The sequence below is a fragment of the Salmo trutta genome, chromosome 16 (genome assembly GCF_901001165.1).
Source record: "Salmo trutta chromosome 16, fSalTru1.1, whole genome shotgun sequence".
NCBI classification, from domain to species: domain Eukaryota; kingdom Metazoa; phylum Chordata; class Actinopteri; order Salmoniformes; family Salmonidae; genus Salmo; species Salmo trutta.
The window spans coordinates 44,034,639-44,056,966 of NC_042972.1; the positions used below are offsets into that span (position 1 = coordinate 44,034,639).

General features: G+C 45.5%; 1 protein-coding gene and 1 long non-coding RNA gene across 3 annotated transcripts; both read right to left on the minus strand.

Annotated features, from left to right (window-relative positions):
- Nucleotides 1–235: 235 nt before the first annotated feature.
- LOC115150809 (cytochrome b-c1 complex subunit 1, mitochondrial-like) lies at nt 236–14,848 on the minus strand. 2 transcript variants are annotated; one of them, XM_029694500.1, is made up of 13 exons: nt 14,669–14,848; nt 8,845–8,913; nt 7,751–7,891; nt 7,511–7,597; nt 7,244–7,373; nt 4,248–4,446; nt 4,017–4,096; nt 3,780–3,895; nt 2,938–3,242; nt 2,715–2,800; nt 2,265–2,353; nt 2,058–2,133; nt 236–727 (listed from the first exon to the last, which is right to left on the minus strand). In XM_029694500.1, exons 1-13 carry the CDS (start codon nt 14,831–14,833, stop codon nt 663–665), a joined length of 1,608 nt encoding a protein of 535 aa, XP_029550360.1. In that variant the 5' UTR covers nt 14,834–14,848; the 3' UTR covers nt 236–662. The 2 variants fall into 2 exon arrangements, with proteins under 2 accessions (XP_029550360.1, XP_029550361.1); XM_029694501.1 differs by lacking the exon at nt 14,669–14,848 and adding an exon at nt 9,587–9,738.
- Nucleotides 14,849–19,184: 4,336 nt separating this feature from the next.
- Nucleotides 19,185–21,870, minus strand: LOC115150810 (uncharacterized). Its single transcript, XR_003867162.1, has 4 exons — nt 21,400–21,870; nt 20,821–20,999; nt 19,820–20,199; nt 19,185–19,533 (listed from the first exon to the last, which is right to left on the minus strand). It is a non-coding gene; the product is annotated as an uncharacterized LOC115150810 (long non-coding RNA).
- Between the last annotated feature and the right edge of the window lie 458 nt (nt 21,871–22,328).

Sequence of the window (22,328 nt, forward strand, 5' to 3'; positions counted from 1 at the left end):
ACCATTGACAGTAGAGTATCAGTTCATACTGGAGTCATCTTGTCCCTCTAGTGGGTAGAAGTGGTCCCTGCAGCTCAAGTCAGAGGAACATGAGTTTTAACCAAATATTGTGGCTGAAGTGGAACAAGAACTAACTAAATACTGGAATTATGCCATTTGATAGAAAAACAAGGATAGACCATAACATGTTAATGCTTACTAATCTAATTCTGTGTGGGACAATGACTCACAAACATGTTTTCAAATGTTTTATTTGAATGTCAGAATGAGTTATGTACAATAGGACAGAAACAAAACATTACCTCAATTCATAAATACTCCTCCACAACTGGTTGTACAGTATATGCATCACTGGATGTGTTCAGGTGTCCCCCTCTGTTCCCCAGAACAGTACCAGGTGCCTGAAAAGGCTCCGTGATACTAACAATCTTTCTCAAGATCATCAGTGACAAATACAAGGAAATGGAACACTCAACTTATGCACACCCTCAACACCATGGTTCTCTCCCTCATAACCAACTAGAACTGATGTAGTGAGAGGAGAGAAGGCCCGGAGTCCATACCGGTCTGTGCTAATGAGCTGAGGCAGTCTTCGGTTCTTTACTCTTGCAGTGATGGGAGGAGTATGGAAGTGGAGGAGCGTAGCAACACTATGGGGGATCTTAGAAGCGGAGCCAGTACATGGCACTGCGCATCCTGTTGTAGTCAGGCAGCTGCTCAATGGGGCCTGTACAACAGAGAAAGACAGATGAGAGAAGGATAGAGTCTGGACTTCCAGACTATCCCAGACAAGAGGATAAAGGTGCAAAGGCTGCTTGGAAGGAATACTGATGTGTGGTAACTACGGATGCAAATTTCGGTCAATTTTTCTGCCGAATTACCGACCATTAACCAGTCAACAAACTGAATTTTTTTCCAAGGTAAAATTGTGACCAACAAACTTTGCATGCATACAAGGAATTTACATTTTTCATTAAGAGCTTAAATTGTCTTAATCAAAAGACTATAGCCTATTATTTAACATCCACCTCCTGTAATGAAGCAGCCAATTTAACATTCAAACATTTGCCAAAATGCAATAGCGGGCAAACACTGTTCTGAACAGCGCACCCAAGGCTCCCGAGTAGTGCAGCGGTCTAAGGCACTGCATCTCAGTGTTAGCAGACGTCACTACAGGCCCCGATTCGATCCCGGGCTGTATCACAACCGGCCGTGATTGGGAGTCCGATAGGGCGGCGTACAATTGGCCCGGCGTCATCCGGGTTTGGCCGGGGTAGGCCGTATTTATAAAATAAGAATATTTTAACTAGGCAAGTCAGTTAAAAACAAAGGTTAAATAAAAATTTAACCTAATGTGAGCAATTCCATACCAGAAATCTCAGAAACAGAGGGATTCTAATAGCAACAACTACAATGGGTTGTTAGGATGGGGTTGTTAATGACTAGGATTGTGCTTCTGGACAATAAAAGAAAGTTGATATGAAAACCAATAGAACAGGAGAGAATTGCTGGTTAATGTCAAGAGGAAGTCTTTATAAAATAATTGCCTCCACTTTTCTATAGCTGGATTTTGGCTACTTTGAAGCAAGGTAAGAATTGCCTCTATGAACTAAAGTAAAACGTTCAGGTTTCAAACAATTCTACTGCCTCAAGGTCACATTGCAAAGTGGCGTGTGACGTACTGATAGGCTCCCGTTGACTATGGTCTACACACGCGAATGGGAGGTGCGCTTTATGTGTTGAGATGGAGAAATAAAGTAGCTCTTTAAAACCATGGCCATCAACAGTTACACTCGATTGCATTTAGAATAGTTATTTGTTGCGCAAAGACCGGGCTTACGAAAGCACGTTTCACTCCTGTACCGGCTTTTTGAGGAGCTGCTCTTGTGCTGTCTGACAGGTGATAGTCTATTCCGTTTCTCAAACTAGGCTCTGTATGCTGTGCGCATGTGATAAGATCAAAAATAAGCAAAACCTAGAGACCGATAAGCATGACCAGTCAAATGTATTTTTCGGCAGCTAACCGATTTAAGTCAACATCCCTAGTGGTAACTTACCAACAGCAGACACGGCGGGACACTTGTCATAGATGTATTTGGAGCAGACGTCACGCACCATCTTGGGCGTCACAGCCTGAGGGGGAGACAGGGACAGAGGTGGGTGAATGTGGGGGTCGGGGGGAGAAAGAGCAGAAATAGCACCCTCTAGGTGGTAGGAGGATGTAACAGCCGTATGTGTGGTGCAGAGAAGGGGGTTGCACTCACGTTGATGCGGGCGTCCCACTCGGCCAGAGGGATACGGCGGCCGTAGTTCAGGACATGCCTGCCGATGTCGTCACATATCGGTGTCGTTCCTACAGGACAGCATTAAGGCAGTGTTAGTGGGGACCAAGGAGTACTAGTTCACCATGTTGTCATCTCCAGTACCACCCCAACATTAACATGGGAAAAAACAGCACATTTCTATGTTTTGTAGTAAGAGGAAGATGAGTGTTTCCAATGAAATCAACCAATTAGTAGGCAACACCTACTCACAAATGGTTAAAATCACATGATGCATACCGATGTCATTGGAAACACACATCTTCCTCTTTCAATACAAAACAACGCGCCATTTTTTTTTTTTTACATGTTGATGTTGGGGTGGTGCTGGAGATGAGAACGTTTCTGAAATGGCCATTTACGTTTATGGGCTACATGAGGTAAAGATCTTACCGTTGAGCTGTCCCACCAGGCTGGCCTTGAGGGCATTATTGGCTCTGGCAATGTCACTCTCTGTCACTGTGGTGCACAAGTTCATCCTTCAGGGAGAGAAAGGAAAAAGGAGGGTCAATACCATCAAATTGAATAGGTAGAAGTACACAGGCTGAGGACAAGTGTTCGACCAGGACTGCATCCATGTGTAGCTCGAGTGTACGTATTGTAAATCCCAACTAACCATGCGTTCTGTGACCAGTGCATCATGTCATCGATGTGGTGTTTGTCGGTGACAAAGTAGATGCCCAGCAGACCAGTGTCGCTGTAGGAGGAGTGGAAGGCCTGGAAGCTGTGGCACAGACTCTCCTCTGAGGCTAGACGAGCCAGGCGGCTACTCAGGTGCTTTCCACCACCGAAAGTGATGTCATAGCTGCCAATGATGGCGTTAGCCACCATAAGAGGCACTATGTCTGGGCTGGCGGCACTGGCACCCTCCACAGCGATGGCAATGTGTGCCAGGGGCATATCGTCATCACGCATGCGGATCTACAGAGAGGGAGACAACGCAGGGTTAACAATATGAACATTCTAAATAGAACAAAGAAAAGCTCCGGGCCTCCCGAGTGGCGCAGCGGTCTAAGGCACGGCATCACTACAACCTGGGGTTCCATCCCAATACCGGCCGTGACCCCCACCCAATTGTCCCAGCGTCGTCCGGGTTAGGGGAGGGTTTGGCAGGGGGAGGGCTTTACTTGGCTCATCACACTCTAGTCGACTCCTTGTGGCGGGCCGGGCGCCTGCAGGCTGACTTCGATTATCAGCGAAATGGTGTTTCCTCTGTCACATTGACGCAGCATGCTTCTGGGTAAAGCGAGCGTCAAGAAGCGCGGTATGGCGGGTCTTATTAGAGGACACATGACTCAACCTTCGCCTCTCTCTCGCCTATTGGGGAGTTCCAGCGACGAGACAAGATTGTAATCACGAAAAAGAGGGTAAAAGTGACAAAAAATAAAACCTGATGGGATACCTGCGCCCTTGTTCAGACATCTGTAAATTCAGACAGAGACCCGGAGCGTTCCTCACCTCGCTGCCAGAGAAGCGGCAGGGGGACAGAACAGGCACAGCATCATCATCGTACTCAAAGGAAACGCCACTGAAGTGCTGCTTGGCCAACCCAACCAGCTCCTCGTGAGTCACACCTACACAGGAGACAGGCAGTGAGCCATTACAAACACACACAAAAAAATCAATCAGGGCCGGTTTGTATTGGCATATTATACCTCTCTACACAGCCTTAACATGGCAGTATGGGAGACATACCTCCAGCAGCTGCCAGCACCATGCGGGGGGCCTTGTAGTGGCTCCTGATGAAATCTACCAGATCTTGTCGACTCAAAGTCCTGAAGGGAAGAGACAGATCTAAACTAACTCGGAGTGCTGTGAAATGTAACAGGATGCTGAAACGGGTATGTGGGACTTTCCCTAGTGTTTTGGCTTGGCCCTAGCATGCTCTCACCCAATAAGATTCCCTGGTAGGCTCAGTGTGTGTACCTGGCGTTTTGGGATGGCCCCAGAACACTGTGTCCTAAGGGGGTGCCCTGGAAAGCTGTAGCGTGCAGCAGGTCCAGACACACGTCCTGCAGACTGCCCTCCACCTCCTCCAGCTCTTTCAGCACTACACTCCTCTGCTGCTCAATGTCAGCCTCGCTCAGGGCATTGCTCTGCAGCACCTCGGATAACAGCGCCACCGCTGGGAATAGAGTACTGATTCAGTACACACACACATATATCCACGACAATAACTACACTGAACAAAAATATAAACACAACATGTAAAGTGTTGGTCCCATGTTTCATGAGCTGAAATAATAGATCTCAGAAATGTTCTATATGCACAAATTTGTTTACATCCCTAATAGTCAGTATTTCTCCTTTGCCAATGTAACCCATCCACCTGGCAGGTGTGGCATATCAAGAAGCGGATTAAACAGCGTGATCATTACACTGGTGCACCTTGTACTGGGGACAATTAAAAGGCCTCTCTAAAATGTGCAGATGTCACAACACAATGACATAGGTGTCTCAAGTTGAGGGAGGGTGCAACTGGCATGCTGACTGTAGGAATGTCAACTAGAGCTGTTGCCAGAGAATTTCATGTTAATCTCACTACCATAAAGTGCCTCCAAAGTAGTTTTAGAGAACTTGGCAGGGAGTCCAACCGGCCTCACAACCACAGACCAGGACCGCCACATCCAGCTACATCACCTGCGGGATCATCTGAGGGGGGCGGGAGGGGTGATGAGTATTTGTTTAATAAAGCCCTTTTGTGGAGAAACTCATTCTGATTGGCTGGGCCTGGCTCTAGTGGATGGGCCTGAATGCCAAGTGGGTAGGTCCTATGCCCTCAAATGGCTGCGCCCCTGCACAGTCATGTGAAATCCATAGATGAGGGCCTAATTCATTCATTTCAATTGACTGATTTCCTTACGAACTATAACTAAGTAAAATTGTTAATTGTTGCATGTTGTGTTTATTTTTGTTCAGTATAATTGGCCAAAAGACAACAGGTGATTTACAACTACCGTAAATTCCGGACTATAAGCCGCAACTTTTTTCCCACGCTTTGAACCTCGCGGCTTAAACAATGACGCGACTAATATGGATTTCTCCCGCTTTCAAATTTTTTGGGCAAAAAAAAAAAACACATTCTGTAACGTGCTCGGTTTTTTGGCGGCATGAAGCTTTCATTAGACCAATGAAATTGCCGAACGTGTTAAGGTCAAACAGTAACAAGAGCGACAATGAAAACGATCCAATATCGGATGAAGCAATTCTGAGGCTATTCAACTCCGACACCGAAGGAGATGACAGTGGTTTCAGTGCACAGGAGGAGGAAAATAGTGACCAATGACTTTCTTGGTAGGCTACTGTTTACTGCTAATTTTATTTTTTTTGTTGTTACAAGTCGTGTTTCGTTAAAGCCTGTGTAAAGTTCCTTTGTTTCAATGTACCGGTAGGCACCGGCGGCTTATAGACATGTGCGGCTTATTTATGTTCAAAATAATACTTTTTTTTAAATTCAGTGGGTGCGGCTTATTACGGTACAGTGGATTCGGAAAGTATCCAGACCCCCTTCATGTTTTCCACATTTTGTTACATTAGTCTTATTCTAAAATTGATAAAATGACATGTTTACCTCAATCTACACACAATACCCAATAATGACCAAGCAAGAACAGGTTTTTCAAAAAGTATTTAGACCCTTTGCTATGAGACTCGAAATTGAGCTCAGGTGCCTCATGTTTCCATTGATCATCCTTGATGTTGCTACAACTTGATTGGAGTCCACCTGTGGTAAATTCAATTGATTGCACATGATTTGGAAAGGCACACGCCTGTCTATATAAAGGTCCCACAGTTGACAGTGCATGTCAGAGCAAAAACCAAGCCATGAGGTCAAAGGAATTGTCCGTAGAGCTCCGAGACAGGATTGTGTCGAGGCACAGATCTGGGAAAGGGTACAAAAACATTTCTGCAGCATTCAAGGTCCCCAAGAATACAAGGGCCTTGGTCAAGGAGGTGACCAAGAACCAAATGGTCACTGACAGAACTCCAGAGTTCCTCTGTGGAGATTGGAGAACCTTCCAGATTGGTGGAGTGCTGCAGAGATGTTGTCAATCAGGCCTTTATGGTAGAGTGGCCAGACGGAAGCCACTCCTCAGTAAAAGGCACATGACAGCCCGCTTGGAGTTTGCCAAAGGGCACCTAAAGGACTCTCAGACCATAAGAAACAAGATCCTCTGGTCTGATTAAACCAAGATTGAACTCTTTGGCCTGAATGCCAAGCGTCACATCTGGAGGAAACCTGGCACCATCCCTACAGTGAAGCATGGTGGTGGCAGCATTTTGCTGTGGGGATGTTTTTCAGCGGCAGGGACTAGGAGACTAGTCAGGGTCAAGGTAAAGATGAACGGAGCAAAGTAGAGATCCTTGATGAAAACCTGCTCCAGAGCGCTCAGGACCTCAGACTGGTGCAAAGGTTCACCTTCCAAAAGGCCAACGACACTAAGCACACAGTCAATACACCGCAGGAGTGGCTTCAGGACAAGTCTCTGAATGACCTTGAGTGGCCCAGCCAGAGCCTGGACTTGAACCCGATCGAACATCTCTGGAGAGACCTGAAAATAGCAGTGACACTTCCCATCCAAACTGACAAAGCTTCAGAGGATCGCTGCCAAAGGTGCTCCAACAAAGTACTGAGTAAAGGGTCTGAATACTTATGTAATTGTCTAAAAGTTTTCGCTTTGTCATTATGGGTTATTGTTTGTAGATCTGATGAGGGGAAAAAACAATGATCAGTTTTAGAATAAGGCTGTAATGTAACAAAATGTGTAAAAGGTGATGGGGTCTGAATACTTTCCAAATGCACTGTATATACACAAACACACTCACTCAATCTCTATGACGAGGGGTTTATAAGAACCCCACATACACACCACTGAATTATCACATCTTATAAACAGTCTCATTGTGTCTGGTTGGCTCACCTTTGGGCAGGTCCTTGGCCAGGGTCTTCATGTAGTAGGCAGTGTGCTCCCGGGAAGTGTATGCACTCAGGTGAGCACCCATGGACTCCACCTGCTGCTCCAGGGCCATCTGGGGGTGCTTCTTTGTCCCCTGGGGAAAATAAACCAAGGGAAAAGGGAGAACAGAAAAGTGTCAAATGCTTTTGGGCCAGTCTGGTGCAGTAGTTAAGTGTAAAATCCCTTATGAGACTCAAGGTAGATTGCACAGATGTCACAGCTGTTATGTACCTTGAAAGCCATATGCTCCAGGAAGAACCCAGCTCCATTGTTCTTCTCAGTCTCGTAGCGACTTCCACAGCTGATCCACAACCCAACCTGAGAGAGAGTACAGGTGGAACTTATACTATGCTGCGCAAACAAATAGACAGTCAGGTTCATCTGAAATGTGACTGTATTACGCAATGTTTCCCTAAACCATCATGAACAGTACTTAGATTGTATAATCAATGACACAGCAGAGGTCCTTACAGTGCATGTGCCGTGTCCAGTCTCCTCGGATGCGATCCTCAGGCCATTGTCCAGGGCAGTGAGACGGGTCTCCGGAGCTCCTAGAAGGCTCTGGGCGTAGGTCACCGTCGCCTGGCCACGCCGTAGAGACAGCAGGATGGGCTACAGGGAGAGGATAGTCAGCTGTGTGGCTGTGAAGAGATTCTTCAGCAAATAGTACATTAATTTGGTTGTGTTGATAAAGACTACAGCTGGTGTATGGATAACATGTATTAAATTGCTGAAATAATTTGTAGTAATGGGATTTAGACAGCAAAATATGAATTCTTTACCAACTCAATGTCATCATGGCCAATAAAAAGGTTAAATGGACAAGAGATAAAGCGCTTGTGGCGTGATCTGCAGACTTGATTCCACAATAAGTGATAGCCACCAATTTACTCGTACAGCCTGTCGACCTTTGCTAGCTAATACGTTGGAGGTAACAGTGAGGGGCTATTTTTTTTATCTTCAGTGAGGGTCCGTCAAGAAAACACTTCACCGGTTAGCTAGCATAGAAGCCCACTACAGTTTGAAGTCAAAATAAACTTCATAGTTAACTAAGATCATATGACTTTCTAGCGAGTTCAACTTAACATATGGCCAGTGGAATGTGATTACCAGTCAGCAACGCAACTGGTCGACTACTAAAGTATACTGTCATCATTTAGCTGGACAAGAGGTAACCAACATCTGCTAGCTAATTGGTTAACGATTGGGCGAATAGCTAAGGACAACGTGGAAGATGGTCAAAATGACCTTGGGTTAGTTCTTAATATCGAATAAACGCAGGTATAGGTTAAACTAACATGATGTCAACATTTCCACTCATATTACGTAATCTACAGTGATGTGTTGCGCCTTTCCTGACAGTTGACCTTGCGCTAACTCCAATATAATGCTTACCGGCTAGCTATCACTTTGTCTGGTTACACAGCCAAGATAGCTAGCTAACGAGCTACAGCCTACACAGGGGCTTACTTTTTTTCGCTGTGGAGAAGGAAAGGCAGATACCAACCAACAACGTTATTTTCCTTACAGACCCCCCAAATGCCAAGATGTTCCTGAATACTTACGCTGTGTGCTTTGGCTAGGGCTCGACCCACCGTGCTCCCGACTCGGCACACGGACGCTGCCATCTTTTCCTGGCAAATAATGAAAGATCAGCTGCGCGCACGTTCCACTACGTGGACGCCCGCGAAGTCCTGTATAGAACTGTGACGTCAGCGTCTCCCACGGTTCACGCAAGCAGCAGCGCCAACAAGTTGGACAAAGGCTACACTAGCAGCATACACTGTTATCTAAATGACAGTATTATACAGAAATGCTAAACAAGCTAGCTAAGTGGATTCAATACTGACTTTATTATAATGAGGTAGGCCTACAATGGTTGAGTGCAAAAAACTGCTTAAAACATTAGGCAGCAGAGGTCCAATAACCCCCTCTGTCAGGAGCTCTTGTAAGTTCCCCTCCATACACATATGGTCCTGATCACCCTATGGGTGAGGTTCTGGTGCCTGGAGATGTTCTGGAACCTGATCCCAGCATGGGGTACCAGAGGAGTGGGCACACGCAGGGCAGGGGGCTCCTTGTCTGGGTCTTGAAGGTTAATGACCTAACTATCAGGGGCAGCGGGGGGCTTATAACCCTGGGGCCTTATAACCTGGGGTCTCCACCAGCAGTCAATGGTATGGGACTGGGTGGCAGATGGAGGGAGTTGACAAGGCTCAGGCGCTGCAACCTCCAGGACTCCCCGGCCTGGAGCTTCTCAAGAGACAGTAGAGGCTGGACTCTGATGACAGAGGTGAGGTGTCGTACCACAGCCTTCAGCCACCTCTTAGAAGAGGCCGGCTTGGGTTTCTCTGCCACAGCCTCGTTGTCCTTGCTTTGGTGATGCCGTCTGGTTCGAGGCTCCGGGGAATTTGATGTTTTTTTAGGATGACGGCGGGTCATTTGATCTGAGAGCCCTCAACAAGGAGGTTGACCCCCGCATACTGAGGCACCTCCCTGTTACCTATAGACAGAGAGCAAGAGAGAACATCTGTATAACCTCTTATTCAGGGAAGAGGTAGTCTGGCTAACACCGAACTCTCAAAGTCCTCCTGACGTCAGAGTCTGGAATGGATCTTTGGTGTCGGCACAATGTGTCGATAATGAATGTAGTTGTGCTTTTACTGGTTGCCTCCGTCTTTCTCACTCAAACACCCACACACACATCCACACACAGCCTCCGAGTGAGATTTATTGGTTCCCAGTCTTTAATGCAGGAAAGGTAAAATGGATTTAAGTTAAGTTCTACCAGCATGTTACTTGTGCTACCAGCATGTTACTTGTGCTACCAGAGGAAAAAAAACTATAATCTTTACTCCACACACAGAGACGCGTACAAAGCTCTCCCTCGCCCTCCAAATGGCAAATCTGACCATAACTCTATCCTCCTGATTCCTGCTAACAAGCAAAAACTAAAGCAGGTAGTACCAGTAACTCAATACAAAAGTGGTCAGATGACGCAGATGCTAAGCTACAGGACTGTTTTGCTAGCACAGACCGGAATATGTTCCGGGATTCTTCCGATGACATTGAGGAGTACACCACATCAGTCACAGGCTTCATCAATAAGTACATCAATGAAGTTGTCCTTACAGTGACTGTACGTACCTACTCAACCAGAAGCCATGGATTGCAGGCAACATCAGCACTGAGCTAAAGGGTAGAGCTGCCGGTTTCAAGGAGCGGGGCTCTAACCTGGATGCTTATTACAAATCCTGTTATGCCCTCCACTGAACCATCAAACAGGTAATGCTTCAATATAGGACTAAGATTGAATCCTACTACACCGGCTCTGACGCTCGTCGGATGTGGCAGGGCTTGCAAACTATTACATACTACAAAGGGAAGATCAGCCACGAGCTAGCTGCCCTGTGATCGGAGCCTACCAGATGGGCTAAATGCCTTTTCTGCTCGCTTCGAGGCAAGCAACCCTGAAGCATGCATGAGAGTACCAGCTGTTCTGGATGACTGTGTGATCACGCTCTCTGTAGCCGATATGAGTAAGACCTTTAAACAGGTCAACATTCACAAGGCTGCAGGGCCAGACGGATTACCAGGACATGTACTCCAAGCATGCGCTGACCAACTGGCAAGTGTCTTCACTGACATTTTCAACCTGTCCCTGACTGAGTCTGTAATACCAACATGTTTCAAGCAGACCACCATAGTCCCAGTGCCCAAGAACACCAAGGTAACCTGCCTACATGACTACCGACCCGTAGCCCTCACGTCTGTAGCCATGAAGTGCTTTGAAATGCTGGTCATGGCTCACATCAACACCATTTTCCCAGAAACACTAGACCCACTCCAATGTGCATACCGCCCCAATAGATCCACAAGTGATGCACTCTCTATTGCACTCCACACTGCCCTTTCCCACCTTGACAAAAGGAACACCTACGTGAGAACGCTATTCATTGACTACAGCTCAACGTTCAACACCATAGTGCCCTCAAAGCTCATCACTAAGCTAAGGACCTTGGGACTAAACACCTCCCTCTGCAAATGGATCCTGGACTTCCTGACGGCCCGCCCCCAGGTGGTAAGGGTAGGTAACAACACATTTGCCACACTGATCCTCAACACGTGGGCCCCTCAGGGGTGCGTGCTCAGACCCCTCCTTTACTCCGTCCACCCATGACTGCACGGCCAAGCTCGACTCCAACACCATCATTAAGTTTTCCGACGACACAACAGTGGTAGGCCTGATCACCGACAAAGATGAGACAGCCTATAGAGATGAGGTCAGAGACCTGGCAGTGTAGTGCCAGGATAACAACCTCTCCCTCAACGTGATCAAGACAAAGGAGATGATCATGGACTACAGGAAAAGGAGGGCCAAGCACGCCCCCATTCTCATTGACGGGGCTGCAGTGGAGCAGGTTGAGAGCTTCAAGTTCCTTGGTGTCCACATCACCAACGAACTAACATGGGCCAAACACACCAAGACAGTCGTGAAGAGGTCACGACGACGCCTATTCCCCCTCGGGAGACTGAAAAGATTTGGCATGGGTCCTCAGATCCTCAAAAAGTTCTGCAGCTGCACCATCGACAGCATCCTGACTGGTTGCATCACTTCCTGGTATGGAAACAGCTTGGCCTTCGAACGCAAGGCACTACAGAGGGTAGTGAGTATGTCCCAGTATATCACTGGGGCCAAGCATTGACTCCCCCATCCCAATTTTAAGCTGCTGCTACACTGTTTATTATCTATGCATAGTCACTTTACCTCTAAGTACCTATTTACCTCAACTAACATGTACCCCCGCACATTGACTCTGTACCGGTATCCCCTGTATATATATTTTTTATTTTATTTATTTAACCTTTATTTAACTAGGCAAGTCAGTTAAGAACAAAATCTTATTTTCAATGACGGCCTACCCCGGGCCAAACCCGAACGACTCTGGGCCAATTTTGCGCAGCCCTATGGGACTCCCAATCATGGCCAGATGTGATGCAGCCTGGATTCAAACCAGGTGACGCCTCTTGCACTGAGATGCAGTGTCTTAGACCACTGCGCCACTCGGAAGCCTCGCTACTGTTATTTTATTGTTCCTCTTTAATTATTACTAAAAATGCACTTATTTTTCTTAACTGCATTGTTGATTAAGGGCTTGTAAGTAAGCATTTCACTGTAATGTCTACACCTTTTGTACTCTGCGTGTGTTGCAAATACAATTTGATTTGAGTGCCGACCCCTTCCATTACAAAGATTGGATTTTCAAATCCAAACAACAAGAGGTCTCAACCCCAGAGGAAAAAAAAAACATTTGAGAGAATCAATCAAAACCGTCACACAATTTATTTTGCATGAACAAATGGCCTTCTTCTCAGATCAGTGTGTCACAGCTCTCCCTACGCTGTGAGTCACTTTGGCCGTGAGTATATATGCCACGTTCAAAACAACTGCAACTCTTCAGTTAGTGCTAAATACGGCTGCTAGAATCCTGACTAGAACCAAAAAATTTGATCATATTACTCCAGTGCTAGCCTCCCTACACTGGCTTCCTGTTAAGGCAAGGGCTGATTTCAAGGTTTTACTGCTAACCTACAAAGCATTACATGGGCTTGCTCCTACCTATCTTTCCGATTTGGTCCTGCCGTACATACCTACACGTACGCTACGGTCACAAGACGCAGGCCTCCTAATTGTCCCTAGAATTTCTAAACAAACGGCTGGAGGTAGGGCTTTCTCCTATAGAGCTCCATTTTTATGGAATGGTCTGCCTACCCATGTGAGAGACGCAGACTCAGTCTCAACCTTTAAGTCTTTACTGAAGACTTATCTCTTCAGTAGGTCCTACGATTAAGTATAGTCTGGCCCAGGAGTGTGAAGGTGAACGGAAAGGCTGGAGCAACGAACCGCCCTTGCTGTCTCTGCCTTGTCGGTTCCCCTCTTCCCACTGGGATTCTCTGCCTCTAACCCTTTTACAGGGGCTGTGTCACTGACTTACTGGTGTTCTTCCATGCCATCCATGGGAGGGGTGCGTCACTTGAGTAGGTTGAGCCACTGACGTGGTCTTCCTGTCTGGGTTGGCGCCCCCCCCTTGGGTTGTGCCGTGGCGGAGATCTTTGTGGGCTATACTCGGCCTTGTCTTCGGACGGTAAGTTGGTGGTTGTAGATATCCCTCTAGTGGTGTGGGGGCTGTGCTTTGGCAAAGTGGGTGGGGTTATATCCTGCCTGTTTGGCCCTGTCCGGGGGTATCATCGGATGGGGCCACAGTGTCTTCTGATCCCTCCTGTCTCAGCCTCCAGTATTTATGCTGCAGTAGTTTATGTGTCGGGGGGCTAGGGTCAGTCTGTTACATCTGGAGTATTCTCTTGTCTTATCCGGTGTCCTGTGTGAATGTAAATATGCTCTCTCTAATTCTCTCTCTCTCTCTGTTTCTTTCTTTCTCTCGGAGGACCTGAGCCCTAGGACCATGCCTCAGGACTACCTGGCATGATGACTCCTTGCTGTCCCCAGTCCACCTGGCCATGCTGCTGCTCCAGTTTCAACTGTTCTGCCTGCGGCTACGGAACCCTGACCTGTTCACCGGACGTGCTTGTTGCACCCTCGACAATTACTATGATTATTATTATTTGACCATGCTGGTCATTTATGAACATTTTAACATCTTGACCATGTTCTGTTATAATATCCACCCGGCACAGCCAGAAGAGGACTGGCCACCCCTCATAGCCTGGTTCCTCTCTAGGTTTCTTCCTAGGTTTTTGGCCTTTCTCAGGAGTTTTTCCTAGGGAGTTTTTCCCAGCCACCGTGCTTCTTTCACATGCATTGCTTGCTGTTTGGGGTTTTAGGCTGGGTTTCTGTACAGCACTTTGAGATTTCAGCTGATGTACGAAGGGCTATATAAATAAATTTGATTTGATCTCGGAAATCTCAGAAAAATCGCTTTGAACAGTCATCCAACTCGGAATTCCAAGTTGTAAACTGGCATCTTTCTAGAACTCCGACTTTCTGACCTGAAGATAGCTGATGTCATGACCTTGTTTTTTCCCTAGTTCCCAATCTTGAAAGCACCAATAAACCCTGGATTGCTGATGCTATGTATTGGTCAATGGTCGGCCATATTGGCACTCCCCAGAAAAACAGTCCTCCATAGGAATTAATGGAATTCTACAGTATTTCAATTAAAAGTTTTAAAGACAAAATTACATGTATTTAAGTATTTTTTGTTGTAGTGGGGACAGTAACATAACATAAAATGTAAAGTTCTAACTTGCATAATATATGTTAAAAGTATGTATTAAGGTGTCCGTAATAGAATAAGCATTGCAAAAACAAAATGACATTAATAAATGCATTAAAACGACCCTTTCCTCAATAAAAGGCACACATCTCACCTGTTTGTATATCAGCTGAAAGCCCCCAGTGTGTACCCCTCGGTCCAGCCGGAGGTCCAGGACCACCCAGGGAGTGTCCCCCTGCACGGCAGCACACAGGTGTGTTGTCACTGCTGTAGAGGTGCCCACGGTGGGGCTGGCGTTGATCTCTATCAGCCAGGGCATCGACCTAGGGAATAAAACATGTTTAGCTATCTACCTTTTCACTCTTCACTGCCAATAAAAACAAATACTGATGTAACTAAGTGACATCCATAGATATCCTATTAAATTGCTAGAGGAGATATGTCAAACCTTCAAAGTTCCAGAATGGTCCGAAAATGGCAGCCATACTCCCAGTCAGTATGGGTGAGTTCGTTTTACATGGCCTGTTGCGCCGGGTAGCCGGAGTTCATACCCCGGGCCATGAAAAACAAGCTCTCCCTATGATAGAATGTCGCGGTCCTGCCCTCCTTGGGGGAAAACAAACCTGTGCTTATATTTGTTACCACATTGGCTCACAGTAAAAATCTTTACTTTTTTCCAAACGCAATTTTCTTGTCTGCTTGTTTCAGTCAATTATAAAACTAAGTACAACATGTCTTACCTTTCAACATTGCTCCTAAGCCTTCTCACTACTTAGAAAAACTGTAGTGCTTCACTAATGTCATGCCCCTTTTCATGATGGTGCTAGCAGCCATGTGAGTTGATGCGTTCAAGACAACTGGGAATATGTTTCCTTGGAAAACTGTGGGGGTTTTTTCTGGACCAAAAAGGGATTTAGATGGTGGGCGTGGCAGGCCAGTCAGTGCACCTGAATTTTAGAGAACATTTTCTCAAATTTCTCCATGGAGCTGTGAGAAGTTTATGCAGTTGTAAAGCAAATTTTCTGCAATTCTTCACATTTTGCCATGCAGGTGAGAGGAAATGTTGCCGTTTTGAAAATAATTTTATACAATTGACATATTCTGCCATGGAGCTAAGAGAACATGTTGCTGTTTTAAAGCAAATTTCCTGCAATTCTATGTGTTTTGCCATGGTTAAACCTGTTTTATTTTGCTCAAACATAATAACAAAATATATACTGCTAAATTTTCAATTTTCACTGACTGTCTAGCTTTTATGTTGGTGATTGTTAGTTCTCAAAGATTATATTATATAATCGTTTGAATGGAATGTTGGCATACAGTGATGGGAAAGAAAATTGAAAAAAAAAAAATTGCTACAGTTACATATTGGTATATTATTTTTGACAATATCGCACATTTTTTTTTGCACTAGTTGGCTGTACCTGCATCAAAACTCCTGGGGCCTCATTTGTCAATCATGCTTAGGCACAAAATAGTCCGTAAACCAAGCAAAGTGTGAGAGTTAACAATATGAACCTGAGTGTGCGTAAATGTACACACAGCCATGACCCTGTCCAGTCCCAAATAGTTGTCAAGCATAGAATGGGCAAAATATCCACTATATATACAAAAGTATGTGGATTAGGTGATTTCAGCCACACTCGCTGCTGACAGGTGTACCAAATCAAGCACACCGTCATGCAATCTCCATAGACAAACATTGGCAGTAGAATGACCTTACTGAAGAGCTCAGTGACTGTTATTGTGAAGTGGAAACATCTAGGAGCAACATCGGCTCAGCTGCGAAGTGGTAGGCCACACAAGCTCACAGAATGGGATCGCCGAGTGCTAAAGCTCGTAAGAATCGTCTGTCCTTGGTTGCTTTTTGCTAGCTAACGAGCAAGGACTAAGTTACTGCTAAGCAACATGTTGCAAGAGGAAGAAGCTGGCGGGATTTCAGGGTTTGCGACTCCAAGTTCAATGGGCTCTGGCGCAAACACGGACAGGCCAGTGGCTAGTGCTGACGGATTTCGCATTAGTCCCCCGGAGAATTTTGATTGTATGGACATTCAAAACTGGCCAAAATGGATCAGGCGCTTTGAAAGGTACAGGGTAGCATCAGGCTTAAACGTGAAAAATGAGGCATTTCAAGTTAATACACTGATCTACTCTATGGGTGATGAAGCTGAGGATATATTAAATGCTTCAACGTTGACTGAGGAAGAGAAACTTAACTACAGTGCCGTTAAAGACTGTTTTGAAACGTATTTTGTAGGGAGACAACATATTTGAGAGAGCTAGGTTTAACATGTGCAAACAGGAGCAGGGTGAAACCACCGACAGTTTTATCACAGCTGTTCACAAACTAGCAGAACATTGTCAGTTTGGCACGCTCAGGGTAGAGCTGATCCGAGATCAGATTGTAGTGGGAATAAGAAACATATCACTTTCTGAAAAGTTACAGTTGGATTCCCAGCTTACCTTGTCCAAAGCTGTAAACCAGGTTAGGCAGAGTGAGACAGTAAAAAGACAGCAGACGATGCTGCTCGGCAGCAGCTCCTCGCAGAGAGAAGAGAGTGAGGAAATAAATGCATTTTCTACCGAGCTAAAAAACAGAGGGGAACACAGAACAGAGACAGACGTGGAGAAAACAATCACAGACAGCACCAGTAGCTAGTTCAAGTGTTTGTCGCAAATGTGGGAAATCCCCTTTCCACAGATGGAAAGATTACCCAGCAAAGAATGCGGAATGCAGGAGATGTCACAGGAGAGGACACTTTTCAGCTGTCTGTCGATTAAAGCAAATGCATGAGGTCTCAGAGGAGTTACAGCAGGACAGCATCTTTCTGGGAGAAGTAAGGGAAAACAAGGCTGGCTTGCATTCAGACATTACACTCAATGGGGAGGTTGTGTCATTTAAACTAGACACTGGGGCAGCAGTGACAGCTATCCCAACTAGGCTGTATAGCTATAGCAGAGATGGCCCTTTGCTCTCTACAAACAAAAAACTGTACGGGCCCAGTAATACGATTTTACCAGTGGTAGGGCAGTTGGTGATTCAATTGGAGAGTAAAGACAAAAGTGCCATCCAGCCTGTCTTCGTCATTGACTCTCTAGCCAGACCGTTGCTGGGGCTGCCAGCAATTGAAGCATTGCAACTCATTGAGAGAGTGAGCAAACTGGAGGATCCAAAAATAAAATCCCAAACGTGTTTTCTGGTCTAGGAAGGATAGGTGAATACAAAATCCGCCTGAAAGAGGATGCTGTCCCCTATGCCCTTACCACCCCCTGCCGTGTGCCTATCCCTTTATTGGCCAGAGTAAAGGAAGAGTTGGGGAGGATGGAAGAAATTGGGGCGGTGTCTAAAATAGAGAGTCCCACTGACTGGTGTGCAGGGATGGTAGTGGTCCCAAAAGACAATAAGGATCTGTGGGACATAAGGATCTGTGGGACATAAGGATCTGTGTGGACATGATAAGCAAAGAAATAAAAACAACAGTAAAAAGAGTGAAAAATAACAGCAGTGAGGCTATATACAGTAGTGAGGCTAAAAACAGGCACCAGTTAGTCGGGCTAATTGAGGTAGTATGTACATGTGGGTATGGTTGAAGTGACTATGCATATATGATGAACTGAGAGTAGCGTAAAGAAGGGTTGGCAGGGGGTGGGTGGCGGGACACAATGCAGATAGTCCTGTTAGCCAATGTGCGGGGGCACCGGTTAGTCGGGCTAATTGAGGTAGTATGTACATGAATGTATAGGTAAAGTGACTATGCATATATGATATACAGAGAGTAACAGCAGCGTAAAGAGGGGTTGGGGGACACACACACACACAATGCAAATAGTTGGCTGTCAATCATTCTGGGGCCACCAATGACATGGCTTGACACTTGCATGCCTTCCTCTGACCTAAAGGATTGGACAATAGAATGAAACCCAGAGCTCTGTTTGACCTACACTGGGGGGTTTGATGAGCTCTAACCACTAGGCTACCTGCCCTCCCTGGAGTTAGAGATTTCCTAAAATGAAAGGTGGGAGGTAAGAAGAGGAATATGAACAGAGGGGTATAGTCAGAGAAATCGGGGTAGGAGAAAAGTATGGAAAACTAAAGGGATGTACTGTAAATCCCACCAAGACGAATGAAGTGACGCGTTCCGTTAGAGGAGGGAAATAGGAAGATCAGAGAAAGAGGGTTTGGGATAGAGGGCGGTGAGGATTCTGATCGCTAAACTCATGTTTCTTATCCTCTGCCCCAGCCTGTAGCAGCGTGGGTATAACGAGTCAGGGTCTGCAGCATCAAACCAAATGATCACAGTGAAAAGGTAAAGAGTTTATTATTTTCAGGGTCTCCCCTGTGAAAGTCATCAAACCTTGGTGGTGAAGGTGCCTGCTTTGGCATAGTGATTGGTCATCTGCTCCTTTTGTAAAGAGCGGTTGTCGATTGTCTCTCTATGTGTCGTCCAATAGAAATATGACGTTTCGTCCTCACCAAAAAGATGAGCAGTCGTTTCGTCCGACTGTCAGAAAGATGAGTGGGAAAAATCCACAAAAACTTTGTGCTACAAGAATTGATCATATGAAAATATAAGCCACACACACACACACCACACACACACACCCTTGAGCAATGCAGTTAACCCCCAACAACAACTGCTCCCACCTCTCCGATTCAGATGGGTTGGGTTAAAAGCGGAAGACACATTTTGGTTGAATGCATTCAGGTGTGCAACTGACTAGGTATCCCCTTTCCCTTTATTGTCATCTGGGTCTGTCTCTCTGGGCTGTCTAAACAGATCATACAGGGAGATTACAATCTAGTCTTTAAGATAATGGTCAATGGTGATTAACAAACTGGTGAGAATGAATTACTACAATTTGCAGTGGCCCTCCTGCCTCACCATTGTCATCAGCATCATCATCATCCTCATCTCCATGGCGACAGTGCTGGTTTCGACATGGCAGACAATGCTCTAGCCATCCTCTCGCCCTTAGGGCAGCCCGAACCCCAGTGTTTGGACGCAGTATGGAGAACACCTTACGCATGGGAGAGAACTTGAACTATTTGCACATCGTTGCAACACTGTATATAGACATAATATGACATTTGAAATGTCTTTATTCTTTTGGAACTTCTGTGAGTGTAATGTTTAGTGTAAATTTGTATTGTTTATTATCTACTTCACTTGCTTTGGCAATGTTAACATATGTTTCCCATGCCAATAAAGCCCTTGAATTCAGAGAGCGAGAGTCTCTATCTACATGGCCTTAAGCATCACATACAGTATATGGACAGAAGGGTTGTGCTATTTTAGAATCTTACCTTTACAGCTTTGTCCACCAGTACTTTCGCTGTCTGCAGTCTCTGGGTTGATGATGGGCAGATTGAGCAGGCTGTGCCTCACTCTTCCCTCACCAGGTGGCATTGATACACACACATGTACATAAACACACAGTCAGATACAGTGGCTGTAATAACCAATTACTTTACAAGCTGTTTAAGTGTTACTGTAGGCCTAGTCTGTGTTTAGTATGAATGGCTAGTCAGAGTGTTAAGTGTCTGAGGGTTCTGCGTGCAGGCCTGCATGGTGTTTGCTGTTGGCCCTTCTCTGTGGTGAGGTTCAGCAGCATTTGAGTGCGTCGCTGGCACAGGGCTCTGCTCTGCCGGTGTTAATGGGGGTTTCCCTCCTAGAGGGTCTGAATCTGAGGGGGGGGAAACAACTCAAGCCATCTACATGGGGTTTGGGGTACATGTAGCAATTCATTGTTCTAACCAAAGTTCTGTATTCAGTCAAAACAAAACACATTGCTGTGACAATGACGCCGAACAATTGGCAGAGTACTAACAAGTAAATAACATGACATGCTGCTAGACAGTCTAAGGGAAGAATATAACATCCTCACATCTCCATGTAGGCCTAATGTGCACAGCAGATAAATGTCATGAAGTTCACAAACCCCTGGGAGTGTAACTGAAGCCTAAACCTTGACCTGTTCAGCCCAGGACCAAAAGAGCAAACATGAAATGTTAATAATGCCTAACCTCTGTATTCAAACATTAAACCATCTGACATTTTCAAGTGTGACCTCGTGACTTATCCAACCGTCTTTATACATACATACGGTATACACACAAAGGCTGAATCTACTGAGAGTGTAAGCCATACAGAACACTCATAGCCTATATTATATCTGCTGCTGAGTCCAGTGGAAAATAAATGCTGCACTGTAGCAGAAATGCAAGACACCCCTATTAGTTGAAATGTGGCTGTGTGTATTCTCCTTATCTTTGACAGACAGATGATTACAGCTGGTTTCCCTCACCACTGTCAATGCTTGGTGTTGGGCTTCCATCAGTGTGATGATCTCCCTCCTGCCTCTTCCCCGGATGGACACACTTTCTGGGCCCTGGGGACCCTGGTCTCTACTCCCTATACCATGTTGTCTTCAGCTTGTACTCTTCTTTTAAGTCTCCGTTTGGCTGGATCAGTTTGCCATAGTAACTGTACAAATAATTCACAGGTTATTGTGAGGTTTCAATTATGGAAACTATAATACCCAATGCATAATTACAAACATGTCATATCCATTCAGCTGTTTACATCCACTGTTTATCTAATGCTATACAGTTGATTGTTGCATGCAATGTGCCTTTAGTAGATGCAGTGGACTATAAAGTGGGTCAAATTGCTGAGTGGAGACAGCTTGGCTACACCTGTCACGAGTCTTACACCCTGGACCAGGCAGTGTTACACCTACTATTTCAGACAGTGGAACACTGGCCGAGTTCTGAACAGCCTATATCTGTGACATTCACAGCTTAACACAGCAGGAGAACTAACCAAAAATCCTAAATGACAAAAATGAGCCTGTCATTAATAGACAGACACAAAAATCAACTACCTCTTTCTCACACTGCCACGTCTGTATTCGTGATCTTGCTGTTCGTTTACAAGACACCAGCTTCACTCAATGCCTGTGACGCTACAATAATCGGAGTGATTGCCCGACTGCACAAAACATTTTTTCCCGGGAATAGGTTTAATTTTCCGTTCACCTTATTCTGCATACGGGGTTTCTTGATGTTAAGGCCTACTGACATTTCAGTACGGGAAAAAACGAGTTGTCAGAAAGCGATTTTTCGGGCATAACTCACACGCCACATAGGACATCGTGCGTTTTGCAGTTTGCAGGATCGCACCTGCGCAATTCCATTTCTCCCTGCTGTCAGTTTAGCCAGCCTAGCCCACTGTCTCCATACTGTAACAATGGCGAACATGAGACATATGAAGACAGTGTGAGGGCTAGGCTACTAGGCAAACGTTTTGCTCAAAGCAAAATACATTTGTTTTTTTTGGACTACATTTCATTCAGGCGAAATTACCTTTCCATTTCATTTACTGCACGACTTTGCTTATCTCGTGAGTGGTTAATCTACGGAAATCTAAGAAGAACTGATATTTGTAATGCGTTGCCTTCTGCTCAAAGTTGCTGTCTTGTTACAATGTTGTTATGTAGCAATATTGTTTCCCGTAGAAAAGAATGTATCAGAAATTGATGTTATGATCACTATGCTTATGATCACTAGGTGGCGGTCAATGCCCATAGTAACATATCTCCTTATATGGAGAAAAGCGCAAAGCAAAAGCAAAGCCTCTCATGTGGTTGGAGAAAAAATGCACTAGCCTACAACCATGTTTTATTTCTGGCTTTTGTACAACGATGGACTGATATCTATCCATATCTCAACCATGTTCACATGGACAGAGAAAATCTGGGTAATCTCACTCTCACTGCCAATGGCTCCCTGTGGGATGACTATGCAAGGTCAT

Bases quoted from the DNA above. Each gene is read 5' to 3' on its own strand.
- LOC115150809 (XM_029694500.1), bottom strand. From the start codon at position 14,833: ATGCCCTGGCTGATAGAGATCAACGCCAGCCCCACCGTGGGCACCTCT. The intron at 8,914-14,668 runs GTGAGATGTGTG...ATTATTTGCCAG, and splicing joins TTCAGCTGATATACAAACAG to GAAAAGATGGCAGCGTCCGT. The intron at 4,447-7,243 runs GTGAGCCAACCA...CTCTATTCCCAG, and splicing joins GGCCAAGGACCTGCCCAAAG to CGGTGGCGCTGTTATCCGAG.